Below are 17,443 nucleotides of genomic sequence, written 5' to 3' on the forward strand. Positions count from 1 at the left end.
AAAGGCATTTTAGTGCATTTTAGAGACATTGCTTGTGACCCCTCAAAACAATCCTGTGAGTTGTAGATAGAGTCATTATTATTTCTAGTTTATAGACCAAAATAAGATCAACTAAAATAAAATCAGAGAGGTTGAGTTACTCACCCAAGGTCACATAGCTAGTAAGGTGTGGAGCTGGGGCTGGAACCCAGGTCCCCTGACTCCAAGTCCAGTACTCTCCTTATTTGACCTCTCTGTTTCACACCAGCCAGAGATGGAGGATACACTGCCCACACTTTGCTCATCACAGCAGCTCAGTTATCTTGATTTCAGACCTTTTCTTTTGCTCTTTAAGATAGCCTTGGAAAGGGTGAGGTGATTCAACACTTGAATCATCATCTGAAGCATCTCTGGCTCTAAGGCATTTATTTGAGATTTGTTTCTTCGAAGAGTAAGGAGGGTAGGAGACTGTGTCTTTGAGTTGTTTTTTTTTTGAAGTACAAACCCTGGATGGGAACAGTATCTTAACTGATTTCCAAACGAGCATCTTTCCTCAGCATTAAGGATGCTGCAAGATATACAGGGATCTGCATCTTGCAGGAGTTTTATGATGCTGTTCTCTTAGAAGCAGGCTAAGTTCATAGCTCAGATGCTGCCATTGCCTACCCTTTAAAGCATTGCTTTCAGACTGCCTCATCCATGAAGCTTCCTCTCTTCCCCCAGCTAGAAGTGGTCTTTGACTTTTTTGTAGCAGAATTGTTTCTCTTTGTGTCTTCAAAATTTCATTCTTGAGAGCATCTCATTCCTCTTGGATTTCATTCCCCTGTAGAATTTCAGGCTATGGGGTCTTTTAAAAAACTTCATAAATCTAGTTTTATTATTATTTTTGGAATTTGTAAGCATTTATGTTTTCTTTCTCCTCTTCCCCCCTCCAGCCTGAGACGATTATCTTTGAAAGATCTCTTGGCCAGGGCTCTTCATCTCTAAAATGGAAAGATGATACATCTTGGGAATATTAAGACAAAGAACCCAGTGGTTCACTTCATGTCTAGTAGAGTTTTAGTTACAATACATGGTGAAAAAAAGATAGATCTGCCTCGTACAGCTCACAGCCCCTTCTTCCTCCACTGTTGAGGACTCAGGGTTTCCATTCCTGAATACCTGGTGGCTTTCAGAAGCCCTGCCCCTTGCACAAAGCTCTGTCTCTTCCTGGCATTGCTGCTCCAATTTTGAGAATACTCCATATGCTTGTAGAGTACTTTATTGTTTTCCTAGTACTTTCCCTTACACTTTTTCATTTCTTTACAACTATTTAGGATTCTAGATCTAGAGATGGAGGAAATTTCAGAGAGCCTCCACTCCATCCCTGTCATTTTACAGAAGAGGAAACTGAGGCCTGTGGAGGTTAAATGACTTGACTAAGGTCCCACAGGGAGTAAGTGTCACAGGGAAGATTTGAATCCATGTCCTCTGACTTCAGAGCTAATACTCTAGCTCTGGTGCAGTGAATAGAGTGCGGGGCCTCGAAGTCAGGGAGACTTGAGTTCGAATGTGGCCTCAGACACTTACTAGCTGTTTGACCCTGGACAAGTCACTTAACTTCTTTTTGCCTCAGTTTCCTCATCTGTAAAATAGGGATGATGATAACACTCACCTTCCAGGGTTGTTGTGAGTCTCAAGATAATATTTTCAAAGTGCTTAGCACATAGTAAATGCTATATAAATGTTACCTGCTATTGTTTTTTCACTGTTCCACACAAGTCTCTCAAATTTTATAGTTGAAGAAATCGAGCTCAGCAAAATTAAGTGTCCTGCCCAAGGTCACTTGGCTATAGGTGGCAGTACTAGGATATGAGCCTGGTTCTTCTGACACCTTTTCCAGGGTCTTTTCTGCTCCAGTATTATCTACACAGAGATTAAGTGACTGTACTATATCACAGACTCATTTAGTGACAGCTGGAACCCCGGTCTCTCAAATTCCAGTTCTGTGTTCGATATATTTTTTGTTTTTTGGAGGCAATTGGGGTTAATGCCCAAGGTCACACAATTAGTAAGTGCCTGAGGCCTGATTTGAACTCAAGTCCTCCTGACTCCAGGACCAGTGCTTTATCCACTGTGCTATATTGTGAAGGTCTGCTGCTGGTGAGAACTTGGGCATGCATGTGTCCATGTACAGCTTTTCTGCATAGCTCAGGTTTAGACACAGGGAAGAGTAGACGTCCTGTTCCAAGCTCCTGAGATCGGGTGTGTGTTTATAAAGGAACCCCTCGTCTGTACCGGGTTCACCCATTTCTTTAGCAACCCATCATAAGCAAAACGATCTCTTTTCTGTCTCCCCAGGAATGATCGGCTACGGCATGGCCAAGGGAGCAGTCCATCAGCTGTGTCAGAGCCTGGCCGGGGACAACAGTGGCATGCCGCCGGGTTCCGCTGCCATCGCCGTTCTTCCGTAAGTGACTGCATCATCTCCTCTGCCATTGTCTAGGTCAAGGTTCGAGCATAGCTGGGGTTCACCCTTCACCAGGGGCCAGTGTGTAAAATGGAATCTGAGCATATTTAAAATTGTTGTAGTTACTCTTTGTTGTGTAGATGTTTTTAAAATACAGAGACTATCATCTTTTATTTGGTTATAAAAATGCCCTTGGTTTATTTTATTTGGACAAGTTTTCCATTGTCAGCAGTGAGCTGTTTCTGAATACCAAGTGGCCTTGGGAAATTCCTTCTCTAATCTTTTGAATCGATCAGTGTTCAATCGATATACATTTATTAAGTACTTATTGTGTGCCAGGCACTGTGCTGAGTGGTAGGAATACAAAAAGAGACAAAAGACAGGAACATACAGTCTAATGGAGTAGAAAACATACAAAAAAATGGAGACAAAGCTAGTTATATAAAGGATCACTAGGAAATAATTGATGGAGTGGAGGCACTAGAATTAAAAGGGGTTGGGGAAGGTTTCTAGGAAAAGGTGGGGTTTTAGTTGGAGCTTAAAGGAAGCCAGGGAGGTCACGAGGCAGAGTTGAAGAGGGAGAGTAGTGCAGGTATGGAGGACAGCCAGAGAAAGTGCCCGGATTTGGGAGATACATTAGCTTGTTTGTGGAATGGCCAGGAGGCCTGTGTCACTGGATTGAAGAGTTTAACTGCTAAGTGGGCTTAAGAAATCAGAATGTTATAATGCCCAGCTCTGGTCACATCGGCACTCCAGTGCCCCCAAACCCTCGGTAATTACCAGGTTTAGTCTGATTCTTTATCCTGACTTTCAGAGCCCTTTACAGTCTAGCTCCAACTCTCTCTCTAGCCTTATCTCACGTTTCATCTCTTCACATACTCTGTGTCACCCAGATTGGCCTCCTGGAAGCGTGTCCTGGGCTTTTCACTCACCTGTGCCTTTCCTCATGGTATTCTCTGTGTTTGGAATTCCTTCGCCAGCTTTCCCTCTGTGACACATGTACTTTGGAGGCAGAATAATGTCATGGGTAGAGGGTTTGTCTTGGAGTCTGGAAGCCCTAGGTTAGAATCTTGCCTCAGACATTTAAAAAGGGTGCAGTTTGGGCAAGTCAGACCCTCTGGGCCTCAGTTTCCTTCTCTGTAAAGTGAGGGAGTTGTATTTGACCAATCTGTGATGCTATGACATCCTTCAAGACACCACTCAAATGGTGTGTCTTGTGAAATAAGAGGAGTTCTCTCTCATTCACTTGATCTCATAGTCCTTTGTGTCACTAATACATGTTCTAGTTTGCATTCTACTCCATTTATGTACTTGTGTTTGCCACTCCTATTAGCTTTAGGGCTCCTTGAGGACTGGGCTGTGTCTTATTTTACTTAGTATTTTTTTGCTGTCTTGCAGCAACCAGCAGGGTGCATTTTGTAGACTGGATACTAACAAATATTTACTGAGTCAGTGAATGAATTACACAAAACATAGATGACCATTTCTTTCCTTTTTTGGCAAGGGATGGCTCTGTATTAAAAAACAAAACAAAACTCCCCCAAAACCAGCTAGTTGGAAATAATGCTGTTACATTCGGGGAGGGGGTATGAAGTTTTTAGAACATGTTCAAGTGTTTAACTCAGCATGGCCACTTCATGTCCTTTTTGTCTTGTACCTAGTGCTAGAGAAATTGATTGGATTGTGCAGAAATCCCTGGCCTTCCAAGTGAAAAATAGTTTCCTTTCCTTTCTGGTTATCAGAAATACTGAAGAAGATGGTTTGGATTCCTGTCTGATCATTTTTCCCATTTGATATTCTCAGGATCTTTTGTATCTGATTGATAGATCTTATTGGTTGTTTGAATTTCATTAAAACATCCATGTGACTTTCTTTGAAAGGCGAGGGTATTTAATGAGTCACAGGACCGGCAAGCAGGTGGACTTTTGGAGTAATGTCTAGCTCAATACAAACATGTAAGTCTGTTGAAAATAATTTCTGTAGATTGAACACGTAATATTTAACAGTGAAGGATTACACTGGAATGGCCCTTCCTTGAAGCCAGCTGCCATGTTTAGAAAATATTGCATCAGGAGGGTAATAGAGTGAATGAGGGAGAGAGATACATGCCATTGGAGCTTCTGTTGAGTACAAAGTAGAATCTGGATGTGTTTTAGGCTCCCAGGTGCTGCCATTTCCTTGTCCGTACTCTTGAGTTGAGCCTTAGTTTTCTCATCTGTAAAATGGGATGGCGTAGGGCTAGACTAAATGATGTTTACTCTTTTTTTCTTTCTTTTTTTAATAATTTATTTTGATTTATCAACAATTGCTTCCCTAAGCATTTGAGCTTTAAATTTTTCTCCCCCTCCCTCCCCAAGATGGCATGCAATCTGATATAGGCTATACATATATATTCCTATTAAACATATTTTCACATAAGTGATGTTGTAAGGAAGAATTAGAACCAATAGGAGGAACCACCAGAAAGAAGAAACAAAACACAACAGAAGAAAAAAAATAGCAAATAGTATGCTTCAATCTGCATTCAAACTCCATAGTTCTTTCTTTGGATGTGGATAGATAGCATTTTCCATTGTGAGGCCTTTGGAAATGTCTTAGATCCTTGTATTGTTGAGAAGGGTTAAGTCTGTCAACATTAGTCATCACACAGTGTGGCTGTTCCTTTCTACCTCTAACCCTGGACACCTAGCCTGAGTCAGAAGAGAAATCTTGTTATATTTGCCCAACAGAAATAGTCTCTGCCCCTACCCCTCTTCATTCAAGCATCACTCTTGTTAGCCTTTTCTGAGGGTTGGAGGCAAAATTGTACTTCTGCATTCTAAGCTGGCCACATGTGGGTGTGTAGGTATTGGACTGCTATTTTTTTTTTTAAAGTTTAGGCCAGTTTTTAGATGGGCAGGGTCTTGCCCTATCAAGCTGCTTCCTTAGTCTACTCATAGAAACTATCCTTTGGGCAAGGCCTACTGTCCTGGACAGAGTTGACATTCAGTAATATGGGATTGGGATGGGGAAGGTATAGGGTGGTGTGACATAGTTCTGTATTGCTTCATGTTGAAATGAATAAGCATGCACACCACTCATTTTTTTTTTCAGTTTTTGGTTTGGCACATAGTAGTCACTTAATAAATGCTTTTTGACTTAACATATTCATGCAACCAGCATTTATTAAGCACCTTCTGTTTGTAGGGTACTGTGCTAAGCTCTGGGGACAAAGATGGAACAGTTCTTGCTCTCAAGAGCCTTACATTCTTTTGGGAGAAAATAGCATGTCCATAGACAAACTAGGTAGTTTCTGGGGTGAGAGAAGTTCCCTAAAAGGGGGAAGCACAGAATCAGGAAAAGCCTCCTGTAGATAGATGGTGGCATTTGAGCTGTGCTTTGAAGGAACCTGGGGATTCTAAGATTCTGGCGTTCCCGGACGGCCTCCTCTTTCTAACTACTTCCCTTCAGTTTTGTGGGTAGAGCATGCAGTGTGTAATTGGACTATATTTGGATTTTATTGAGGTTCAGTGTTGCAGCCCTGCCCAGAGCCTCAGAGAGGCCATAGGAAGGAGCATCTCTTATCAGAAACATGGCATACAAATGAAAGCCTTATCTCTCTTATCCACAGGGTTACCCTGGATACGCCAATGAACAGGAAATCAATGCCTGATGCAGACTTTGGTGCCTGGACCCCATTAGAATTCCTTGTAGAGTAAGTATGCCTGGGATGCCAACTCTTTGATATTTATTCATAAGACTAAGGGTTTACTGGAAAGTAGGAAGAAATCTTAGAATAAAGGATACTGGAACAAAAAATGTGGAAGATTAACGTGGAGAATGTGGAGTGAGAGCTGGAAGGAAGGGTCCGGAGAGACCATTTCATCTACCAAAGAGGCAGGGGTCACACTCCATGGCCCTTAATAAGATACCTGCCAGCTCTAAGATGCTACGATTCAGTGATGGTTTTTAAAAGAAGGCTTTATTGGGGCAGCTAGGTGGCACAGTGGATAGAGCACTGGCCCTGGAGTCAGGAGGACCTGAGTTCAAACCCGATCTCAGACCAAGCATTTGACACTTACTAGCTGTGTGACCCTGGGCAAGTCACTTAACCCCAATTGCCGTGCCTGCCCCTCCCCCCAAAAAAAGGCTTTATTGTTACCTTTTTTTTTTTTTTGCATCACCCTCATTTCTATTCTGTTGAACCTTTCTATGTAACAAAGAAAATAATTTAAACTAAGCCACCTGTCGGTGACCATGCCTTCTCTAATTTTTGGGAAGCATGCCTTGGTTGTATAGTTTAATTTAAAGTCTAAAATGAAATTGAGTATGACATGGGACCATTTAACCAATTTAATAGGATCATAGGTCCAGAGCTGGAAGGGACCTCAGAGACCATCTGATGGTCCAGCACCCCTCATTTCAGAGATGAGAGCACTGAGACCAAAGGTGGTTAAGCATGGGAAGGAAGTAAGCATTTATGAAGTGCTTGCTATGTGTCGGGCACGGTGCTAAGCACTTTACAAATATCTCTTCTGATCTTTACAACAACCCTAGGGGGGAGGTGCTATATTATTATACCCATTTTACAGTTGAGAAAACCGAAGCAAACAGAGGTTAAGTGACTTGCCCAGGGTCACACAGCTAGTAAATCGGAAGCCAGATTTGAACTTGGGTCTTCCTGACTTCAGGATTGGTCCTCTACCCACTGTACCACCTACTACCTTAGAGATAGTAAGGGAATGAGTGTAAGAGTGTAAAAGGCAGGATTTTCACTCAGGCCCTCTGATTGAAAAGTTAGTCCTCCTGCTGTTTCACACCTCCTCTCAGTAGAACAGTGCCATTTACATGGACTTACTCCATGCTTCTACCATTCCTCCGTGTCATGCTCTTAGTTGTATGGAAGCAATGATGAGAGTACACTCCTGGGTGGAATGCCTGCTTCACGCCATTGTTTTCTGAGTTCTGAGGCTGCCTCCATTCTCTGGAGGTGGGCTGCTGGAGTCGAGTTCTTCTCTTCATCAGTGACCCACCTTTAACCCTCCTTCTAGAAGTCATTCCTGGGGATCCCTCTAACTTCCATCTTCTCCCAGCTTCTTTGTCGCCTCTGTCCTATTGTAAAGGGACCAGGGCTGCTCAGGGAGATTTAATCCTAGACAGCAGCTCTTCAGTCTGAGGGACTGAATTAGTGGCGTGTCCAAGAAACTCTGATGAAGGGGTGGTACGGTTTATTCCCAGAGTTCAGTGTCCTCTGTATGGAGTGTCTCTGCTTAGTGTCTACGTATGTCGGCATGCCATGGAAACTAGCACAGAGTTTTATTAATTAGCTGGAAGTACCTTATTTTCTTTGAAACTACATGTAGTGAATTTAGGGCCGTCAGCTCCACCAGACATGTGTATTTTTGAATACAGATATTGAGGAAATATTGTTTTGCTTAACTATGCATATTTATGGTTTTTCTTTTCTCTGAAGTGGTTAAAAGAATATGCCCCTAGCTGTGGATACTCTTCCTAGAGGGTAATTCTTAAAATGTTCTGGAGATAGCAATATCATGGGAATAAAGTACACAGCGTCCTGAGATGACAGAGAAGAGGGAGGAAGGATGGAAGGAACATTTGGAATTATAAGTTCTAATTTGTTTATAAAATTAAAATTTCTTCCCCATTACTATGTAGGATGATAGCTTTAGAGCTGGAAGGAACCTTGTTAGGTCATCTAATCCAACCCCCTTGTTTTACAGGTGAGGAAACTGGGGCCCAGAGAAGTCATACAAGTAGAAAGTGGCAGAGCCAGGATTCAGTCTTAGGCTTTCTGCCCTGCTGCTCTAGACGTATGTTAGTTATTTAAGTGACTTTTATTCTTTGTGTCTTTTTTCTGCAGATTTCTAAAGTGATCAGTGATATTTAGAGTATTACTTTATACCTGGTGTCATAGGTCTTGAGAGACAGTGTTATGTAGTGAATAGAGGTATGGCCTTGGAGTTCAGAATGCCTTAGTTCAAATCCTGACCCTTCACGTATTGTATGGGCCAGTCACTTAACCTCCTCGGTGCTCCAAGTGGTCCTCTGAGACTACAGGTTACAGATGAGTTCACTGATCTGCCCTGATGGGGAAAGTCCACATCGCAACCTCCCTATACACCTCATATTGCCCGAAACCATCATTTATGTGTAAATAGATGTATTTTGTAACTTTTTAAAAAACCTTTTCTTTGTGACAGAACCTTTCACAACTGGATCACAGGAATAAACAGACCAAGCTCCGGAAGCCTAATCCAGGTGGTAACCACAGGAGGGAAGACTGAGCTGACACCAGCTTACTTTTAATAAGTCATCTGAGGTTGCAGCACCAGAAGAAAGAACTGACACAGAATCCTAATGCTCAGTGTAGTTTTCCTACTGCCCCATGTTTTCCCAGCAAATCTGTAGTCCCCCTTCACAGTGCCAGGTAGAGATCAGTATTTCTCTTTCATTTAATGTGTTTCTGCCTCCTTTTGAAAAGTGTCAGATGTTCATTTGAAATAAATAAAAGGAGGATCATAAGGGTGAAGACCCCTAGGTAGGGGCGTGCCAGAGATGTCATCCGGGGACGTTGTTTGGTGTCCTCTGCCGCCCTCATCGTAGCGTGCGCTTTGTGTCTCTTCTGTCCAGTCCCTTGCAGTGACTTCTCTTCCTGACTGCCTGAGTGATGTGTGCGTTGGTGTCTTCTGGTCATGGTGTTTTATTGTCAAGATACTGTTTGATCCAGTATTTGTGTAATGGGATGGATTGTTGTGGTCCTGACTAAATTGCCTTAAATGTCCATTAGCAGGGTAGGTGAAGGATGGCTCTTGCCCGGTTGTTGTTCTAAATGTTTCATGTGACTGCCCACATCCCCTCTGGATGGGGGAGGGAGGGAGGGAGGGAGGGATGTCTTAGCTACAAGGGAGGCAGTGGTGGTTGTCGTCACACGGCATGTTTAGGCCTTAATTGATGCTGCTTAGTTTACAATTTTGAACGCTTTTATCAAAATGGAACACATGACTCACTGTCCAAACAGCATTGTCTACAAAATGTCAGTAGTCGCATTTTAGGTATTTTATCCATACTGCGAACTGTTTCTATGATAGCTTTGTACAGAGCTGGATTTTTTTTTAAAATTGAGTAGTCAGGCAGTTTGTCCCTCATTCTCCTTTACTTTTTGATGTTATATAATTAATTTAAAATAAATAGAGACTATTCCCACCATATGGATGACTTTGTTTAATTTGGCTTTGTTCTCGTTCTCTTGTTGACTCTTGGAGAACCATAGGTTTTATTTGTTTATTTTTAATAACTTTTATTGATTTTCTTTCTTTTTTTATAGATCAGGCTCATTTTTGGATCTACTGATCTCTCCCTTTTCTCTCTCCTCTTTCTTCGAACAATAATAACTCTTATGTGCCAGGCACTTTGCAATTATTATCTCATTTTATACTCACAGTAATTCTGGGAGGTAAGTGTTATCCCCATTTCTCAGATGAGGAAAGTGAGGCAACCAGTGGTTAAGTGACTTGCACACCTAGTAAATATTTGAGGTAAAATTTGAACTCAGCACTCTATCCACTGTACCACCAAGCTGCCTTCTCTGTAGATTAAGAAGGGATGTTTCATTATCTTTTTTTTTTCTTGGACCTTTTAGTAGGCTTGTAGTATTTAGATCTAAAGAAGATTTTTAACTTGGATAACATAAGCCCCTTATTTTAGAGCTTCCTGGTTGCACTATTTACTACTTGTATGACCTGGAAAACTCCATTTTCTTGATTTCATGATTCAGGGGCCCCCTAAGTCAGATCTTACCTGAGCAAGAGTCCCCTTCACAATACTCATAAGGGGTTATCTGGACTTGCTTGAGGACAGCTAGTGAAAGGAAAATCCACTCCCTATGGAGACAGTTTTGCAGAGTTATTGAATAGTCTTAGAGCTGGAAGGGGTTTGAGACATAGGGAAATGCAATGATTTGCAAAGATCACCCAGCTAGTTAGGATTCCAGCCACATCTCCACCATTAATACCCAACCCAGGGCTCTTACACAGCCCCTCAATTTTCCCCCTGGAGTCTGTTCTTTTTAACCAGAGCTCCTCTCCCTTGTTTCCAAGGTTTTCTATAACTTGGCCCCACCCAATCTCTAAACAAGTACTCCTTTATTAACTTGAACTTTGAGAAAAATTATTGCCTCCTCTGCCTTTGTCCTTCTGCTCTTCTCAAAAGCCAGCAGCATCTCCCAAGCGGTAGGAGGTGGATGTAGCATGAGGTGTATTTGAATTCAGGGGACCAAGGTTCAATTTCTTTTACTGCTGTCACTTTGACTTTCTGGGAGACACTTTCCTTAATTGTCGAAAAAGAGGAGGTTGGGGTAGAAGATCTCAGAGATCCCTTCCTGTGGCCAAATTAGTTTGAGAAATTCCTACTTAAAATGGTTATTGTTTTTCTATTGTAGCTTTAAACTCTGAAGTCACGCATACTCAGAGAAATGTATCTCCTGTTTAATGCATTAACTCCATATTAATGAAATTCAAGGAGGGGAAATATGATTAAATATATAGAGATTCACAGCACAGGTGACTTTTTCTAGGACTAACAACCATCATTTAGGTCTGCATAGTGCCTTAGGATTTGTGAGGCATTTTCCCGACAGCCCTATAAGACGTATTTGGCCAGGATCACCCCCATTTTCTAGATGAAGAAATAGGCCCAGAGATGTGTATTACCCAGGGTCACATGGCTAGCAGGACTTCAAATCCAGGTCTTCAGACCCAAAGTCCTAAGCTCTTCTCTTATGCAGTGATGCCTCAGGAATATCGCCTTTCCTTTAAATGTGTTTCTTCTAGTACTGAAATGTCATATTTTATGGAAAAAAAGGAGAAACAGTAGATAAAAGATCATGGAAATCCCAAGATTTGGAGCTGGATGGAGCTCTGCTTATCTAGACCAACCCCCTCATTGCCCAGACGACAGAACTGAAGATGAAAGGACTTGGCCAACATCATACAAGTAGTAAGAAGCAGAAACAGGATTCAAACTCGGGCCTTCTGGCTTCAAATCCAGTGCCCTTTCTATGCTACCATCTTGGTGGTAGATCCAATAAGTATCTGTTAAACTAGAAGTACACACAGTGGTTCATGCAAGTATTAAATGGCTCCATAATTGTCTGGAGAGGCATGTTGCAAAAGGCAGTGGTGATTAGTGTCAACTCTGGGGACATACTAAATGCTGTAGGAGAGTAGATGTAGCATGAATAACTGACACACCTATGTACACGTGTGTATGGGTATGTGTATGTGTATATGAGAGAACTCAAGTTTGCAAAATGCTTTATACACATCTCTTATTTGAGCGTCCTGACCATCCCCTAAGGTAGGTACGATGCATTTTACTGATGAACAGCCTGACGCTCAGAGGATAAAATCACTTACCAGGGTGCACAGGTAGGTGAGTGTTGGAAGGAGGATTTGAATCTAGGTATTTTCTGATTGTTTAAGTCTGGACAGCATCCACTATGCCAGGTTAGCTCTCAATGACATGCAGATAATGTACTTTTTAGACCTTGCAGTGGTTTTGACCATGACCAAATCCAAAACTTCTAAAAAATGTGTTGTAAATAGCTGCTCACAAATTGTATTTGTGTAGCTCGTGGGGCTGTCTCATTTCTGGCCTCTAGTTATCTACCCCTGGTTTTAGGAATGGGTCAGATAGCTTTTAAACCATATAATAAGCCCCTACTGTGTTTTACTATTATTAATCAGCTATAGAACTTAATTCGTTACAAAGGTTTTTTTAAAATTAAATTGCCATGTAAAAAAGGTAATAACCTAAACTTTTTTCAGTAAGCTTAGAACTATTTCCCTCAAAATACAGTTAGTGGGAGGAATGGACATGTGTAAGAATTAGTGTGGGATATCTACATACAGAACACCTGTGTAAAGGGGTGCACCTGTAGGGAATGTGTGTGAGCACACAGATGAGCAGCTCATGGCACTGATACAGCAAAGCTATTGATATTTTCTACTGAGGCCATTATGCTGCTCTGCTGAACTTTCTCCTTATCAGATATAGTTGTAACAACAACAACTAACATTTGTGTAGCATTTATTATGTACCAGGCACTGTGCCAAGTGCTTCACAATTATTTCATTTGATACAACAACCCTGGGAAGGTAAATGCTATTACTATCATCATTTTTCGGATGAGGAAAGTGAGACAAACAGGTTAAGTGACTTGCCCAGGGTCACATAGCTACTATGTGTCTGAGGCTGGATTTGAACATGGGTCTTTTGAATTCAGATCTGGCACACTATCCATGGGGCCATGCTCCCCACCGGGGATTGTTCTTTGCTGCTCTTCACCGCTCCCTTATCAACTCAAGCTGATTTCCAGAATCCCTTAATAGGCTGTGCAACACCACTGTGGATGCAGTGGTTATAACAACTCAGTTACCTTCCCTGTCTTTTTGGGTCAATATTCCTCCTCCTTGCAGAATAGCAGCTACAGCTCTTTCAGCCTATTAGTTTGTTTCTAAGGGTGGTGGCAGGGTCCAATGGAAAGAGTGATGACTTTGGGCTCAGAGGATCTGTTTGAAACCTGGCTCTGCTACTTTCTCTATTACCTTGGGCAAGTCACAACCTCTCTGGGCCTCAGTTTCCTCAATTGTTATGTGAGGGAATTGGGCTAGATTACCTTGTTGTCCCATCTATCCCTGTATCTATGATTCTTCAGCCTTCTGTGCTACACAGCAAGTAGGTGTCTTTAAAGGCAAGATTCAAATTCAGATCATCCGTGTCTGAATTCAGTATTTTCCGCATTGTGTAGTTCTATAGCTTTTTTTTTGCTCTGCTTGACAGTCAACTACTATGTCAGTAGTCTTTTGTGGATCATTGACTTGCTGAAGTCTTGGGAATGATAATATATGAGGGTGGATAGTTGGATGAGGTTTGAAGAATGCTGGCTAGATACAGTGGGCTGAGCTAGTTTGCACTCACCATCCCTGTGAGTCCCCAAACCCAAACTCTCTTCCTTGGCCACCACCACTGTCATGTCTCTATTAGCATGTAGAATTATGGGTAGTGACTGTCTCATTTCTGTCTTTGTATTACCAGCATTTACTACAATGCTTGGCATGGAGTAAATGCTGAATAAATGCCTTTTCATTCATTCATTCATTAACAGTTTTTCACTGTGATGTGTAATGTACACATAAAACCAGCTTCCTGTTACGTATGCTCAGTAGGGCTGATGGTACACTCATATGACTTACATTCGCCAATGCATGCAATCAAACTTTATTGACTCTTCAGGAATATAAACAATCCTTCCGGGAATAAACCACCAACTCGATTCCTAAAGGTCCAACTAACAGTCTCCAATGCTTGTGCTCCAATAAGGTTCCTTCTCTGCTTGGTCAGAGGTTATTTGCATCTCCCTCCAAGGTGGTATTCTAGAAAGTCTCTGTCAATTAACACTGCTTTTAAATGAACCTGGGATGCTCAATTTTTCTGAGAATGGGGAATGTAGGAAGAGTCCGCCCTAGTTGTGACCCAGGAACAGGCTGATAGCTGGGGCCTCCAGTGGGCTTTTATAGTTCTGGCGAATTGTGTTTACAAGTTCCATCTGAATTCTGATTGGCTATTGATTACCAAATCTTCTGATGAAAAGGAACTGTCAATCAAAGCTTCAGTTTCATAACATCATTAGCAAGTATTTATTGTTTACCAGATTTAGGACATGTGTGTATCATTAGCAGGTGTTTTTCAGTTTTGGGGGGGACACATACATGTCAACATACAGCATCAGTGGATGTTTACCAGATTTGGGGACACACATATGTCAATGCATATCATTAGTGGTTGTTTACCTGATTTGGGGACAAATATACATGTCATTACCAAACTATACATAAGTGGTAATCTTATAGAAAAACGACTCATGTAACAAACTACTTAGTTACAATATGGAGGCTTTAAATAAAATGGAGTTGTTCATCCTAAATTAACATCATTATTCCCACTGTATTGCACAATCATAATACTATGCATTTTAACTCAAGTGTTTGTAAAGCCCTGGCCTAACCTCATTTTACAGAAGAAGAAATAAAACTAGAGAGGGAAAGATTCTCTCAGAGTCATGGCTCTAGTAAGCATTGGAGCCTAGGTCCTCTTACTATAAATCTAGGGGCCTTTCCATAGCACCATGTGCCTTTCTAGCAATGTGCAGTGTGCAGTTTCATCTCTTAGAGACTCAATTTTCTCATCTGTAAAATGAGGTGAATCCTACTTATATCACCTAAGTCTCAGTTGTAGTGAGATAAATACTTTGTAAACTATGAAGTACTATGTAAATGTGAACTGAATTATTATCTGGCAGAAGAGACATGGGAAAAAAAAAAGACTTGATCAAGGACAGTTTTCATAGCTCCAAAATGACTAGATTTCTCTGAGAGGCTTCAGCAGTGCTCTGGAACTGGCTCTCTTGGCACAAGGCTGCCGTCTGACTCTCCATGTTCCTCCCTCCCTCACACCCCCTCCACGCTCCAAGCAGAATTTCTGAATTGATGACATTTGCATCATCCATATCTCACTGCCTTGATCACCAGGATCGTAAAACCCTTTTGTTTGGCCTCACTTTTCTTTCCTCCTTTGTGTTGGTCTTTTCCCTTGATTCTGATCTCTGTACTAACTTTCCCCCTACGAGATGTTGCCTTTTATGCAGTATCATCTTCCTTAAGACAAGAACAAAACAGATCATAAATCCTTAGGAAGGCAGTAAAGGAGTACCCTGGACATGGAGAGAAATCACAACTCCCCACAATTTATAGTCCACCATGAACCAAAACATTGTAACTATCTTCCTTACCTTGACCTAGGTCTCCAATAGCTTTTGTGTTGGGTGAATGAGTTCCCTCCCCTTGTTCTTTCTCTTCCCAGGTGCCTTATGGGATTAACCAAGAGGGCTTGGTCACAGCTTAAAATGATTAAAGGGAGAAGGTTTAAAAGCAACCTTGTTTACCAGACTATAGGCATATTCTTTTCTTTTTTTTCCCTAACTAAACGAATGTTAGATGTAGTTGTCTTTGACTGCAGGAAAATTGTTTGGCGGCTCATCTTTGGAGTTCATTAATTAAAGAATTAAGTAATTAAAGTTCATTAATTAACAGGTTAATACCACCTATTACTACCAAGATCATAGAATCTCATAATTGATGACTACAGAGGTCATCTAGTTTAACCCATACCTGAACAGTATCCCTCCTACGTATTTAGTGTTCTGGTGTTGGAAAATCCATTGCCCCATAGAAGACCCATTCCAGTTTTGAACAGATTAGGTGATAAGATTTACAACTTGTATATAGTTCTTTGTAAATTACATACAGTGCTTTGCAAACTTTTCAGTCCTGTAAGATCATGAGTCTACATGTATATACATGCATAACCACGGTAATAAGGGAGAAAGGTTTTTTTGCTCAGTCTAGGTGGTCCAGAGACTAAGTTTCATTACTGCCAGATCAGAACAAGGACCACCAACAAATTGCTTATTTACTTTGGCCCTTGGAGGTGCTTTATCAGCACTTTATCAGACTGGTTTATTTTGATTAGTGAGACTTTTGAGGAGGCAGGTCCTAAAATCAATAGAAAACCAAATAGATCCAATTTGGTGCTGATGATAGAAAAGAAGTCTGAAACTGTTTCTTTGATTTATTATCAGTGTCAGGGAGTATCTACATTCTAGTGAATGTTAAGTTTGGCCTAGAAGCCAGGAAACGCACCATTGAAGGTCTATCTCCAGTACCTACTGGCTGTATGAGCCTGGTCAAGTCACTTTTTTCTTAGTGTGTTTTAGGTCAGTGGTCAAAAATGAGGCAGATGGCTGCTTATGGCCTACAACATTCTTAAGTACTGCCCAAACCAGATTCAAATGTTATTGGGAAATATTTACAAAATAAACAAAAATATAATAAAACAAATAAAATGATGAATAATATAAATAAATAAAATAATAAAATTAATATGCTGCCCACAGGGATCCTTAAGTATGAACTGGTGCCCCCAGCCCCTTCTGTATTTGAGTTTGGCACCACTGCTTTAGACAACTCTCTAAGACTGTAAGTTGCAGAGGAAGTGCTGACCTACATTGGTGGAGGGAGTCCCCACACCTGGGAGTCCTCTATATGATGAAATCACAAGTCCAGTCTCCATTCTAATAGAGGGTTTGTTGATGCCAGGTATGAAAATAAAGAACCGGAGAGGAAGGCATAAGAAGTAAATATCTTGAGCGCCATGAGCATCAAGAAATGTTTGAAGAAACTTCTATGTGTTTATAGAAAGACATAGACAAATTTCATTTTGTCATTGTATTCCCGGGTGCTTAATAGATGCTTATCCTTATTTCACAGAATGAGAAGCTGTGGTGAAGAGGGCTGGGGGTTCTGGTAGAAGGTGTGCTCATGTTGGTATGATAGAGGATGGTGAAGAATAGCGTGTCATATGAAACCACATGGATTTGCCTATGGCAAACTGGGCCTGTTGGTTCTGTTATTAGAGAATCATAGAATTTTATAGCTGGAAGGGGCCTTAGGGATCACTGAGTCTTGCTGTTCATCTTAAAAGGTAGGAAGTTGAGGTCCAGGGAAGTTTCAGTGACATGTTTCAAGGTCAGAAGAGTGTTACATAGACAGAGGGTCCCGAAAGTCTCAGGGCAGTTAAAAGCTTTAAAAGCTTACAGCTGCTCTGAGACTTTTGGAACATGTATATTGCCTCATCTGAACCTCAGATCAGTGGCGTAAGGTGCAAAGTATAGGAATTGTTATTCCCATCTTACAGGTAAGGAGACCAAGGCTCAGAGGGGTTATTTGCCCATGGTCAACACTACATGACTGTTATGTGTCAAAGGCAGGATTCAGTCACTCATCTTCTACTCTAGCCACATTCAAGGCTTCTTGAATCCCAGGCTAATGCTCTTCCTACTATACCATCCCCATTACAGTGTGGTTATCTTTGTAATACAAATAAGTTTTAAAAATTAGA

General features: G+C 41.3%; 1 protein-coding gene across 3 annotated transcripts in view; it reads left to right on the forward strand.

Moving 5' to 3' along the window:
* Positions 1–9,636, forward strand: part of QDPR (quinoid dihydropteridine reductase) — a 35,358-nt gene extending 25,722 nt beyond the window's left edge. For all 3 annotated transcript variants that reach the window (XM_020992736.1, XM_020992725.2, XM_020992733.2), the window contains 3 exons: positions 2,320–2,428; positions 6,039–6,122; positions 8,629–9,636. In XM_020992736.1, coding sequence (XP_020848395.1) covers positions 2,320–2,428; positions 6,039–6,122; positions 8,629–8,734 — 299 coding nt within the window. In that variant the 3' untranslated portion in view covers positions 8,735–9,636. The remainder of the gene's footprint in view (positions 1–2,319; positions 2,429–6,038; positions 6,123–8,628) is intronic.
* Positions 9,637–17,443: the final 7,807 nt, after the last annotated feature.

The sequence above is a fragment of the Phascolarctos cinereus genome, unplaced genomic scaffold (genome assembly GCF_003287225.1).
Source record: "Phascolarctos cinereus isolate Bilbo 61053 unplaced genomic scaffold, phaCin_HiC Scaffold_9;HRSCAF=440, whole genome shotgun sequence".
In the NCBI taxonomy this organism is placed as follows: domain Eukaryota; kingdom Metazoa; phylum Chordata; class Mammalia; order Diprotodontia; family Phascolarctidae; genus Phascolarctos; species Phascolarctos cinereus.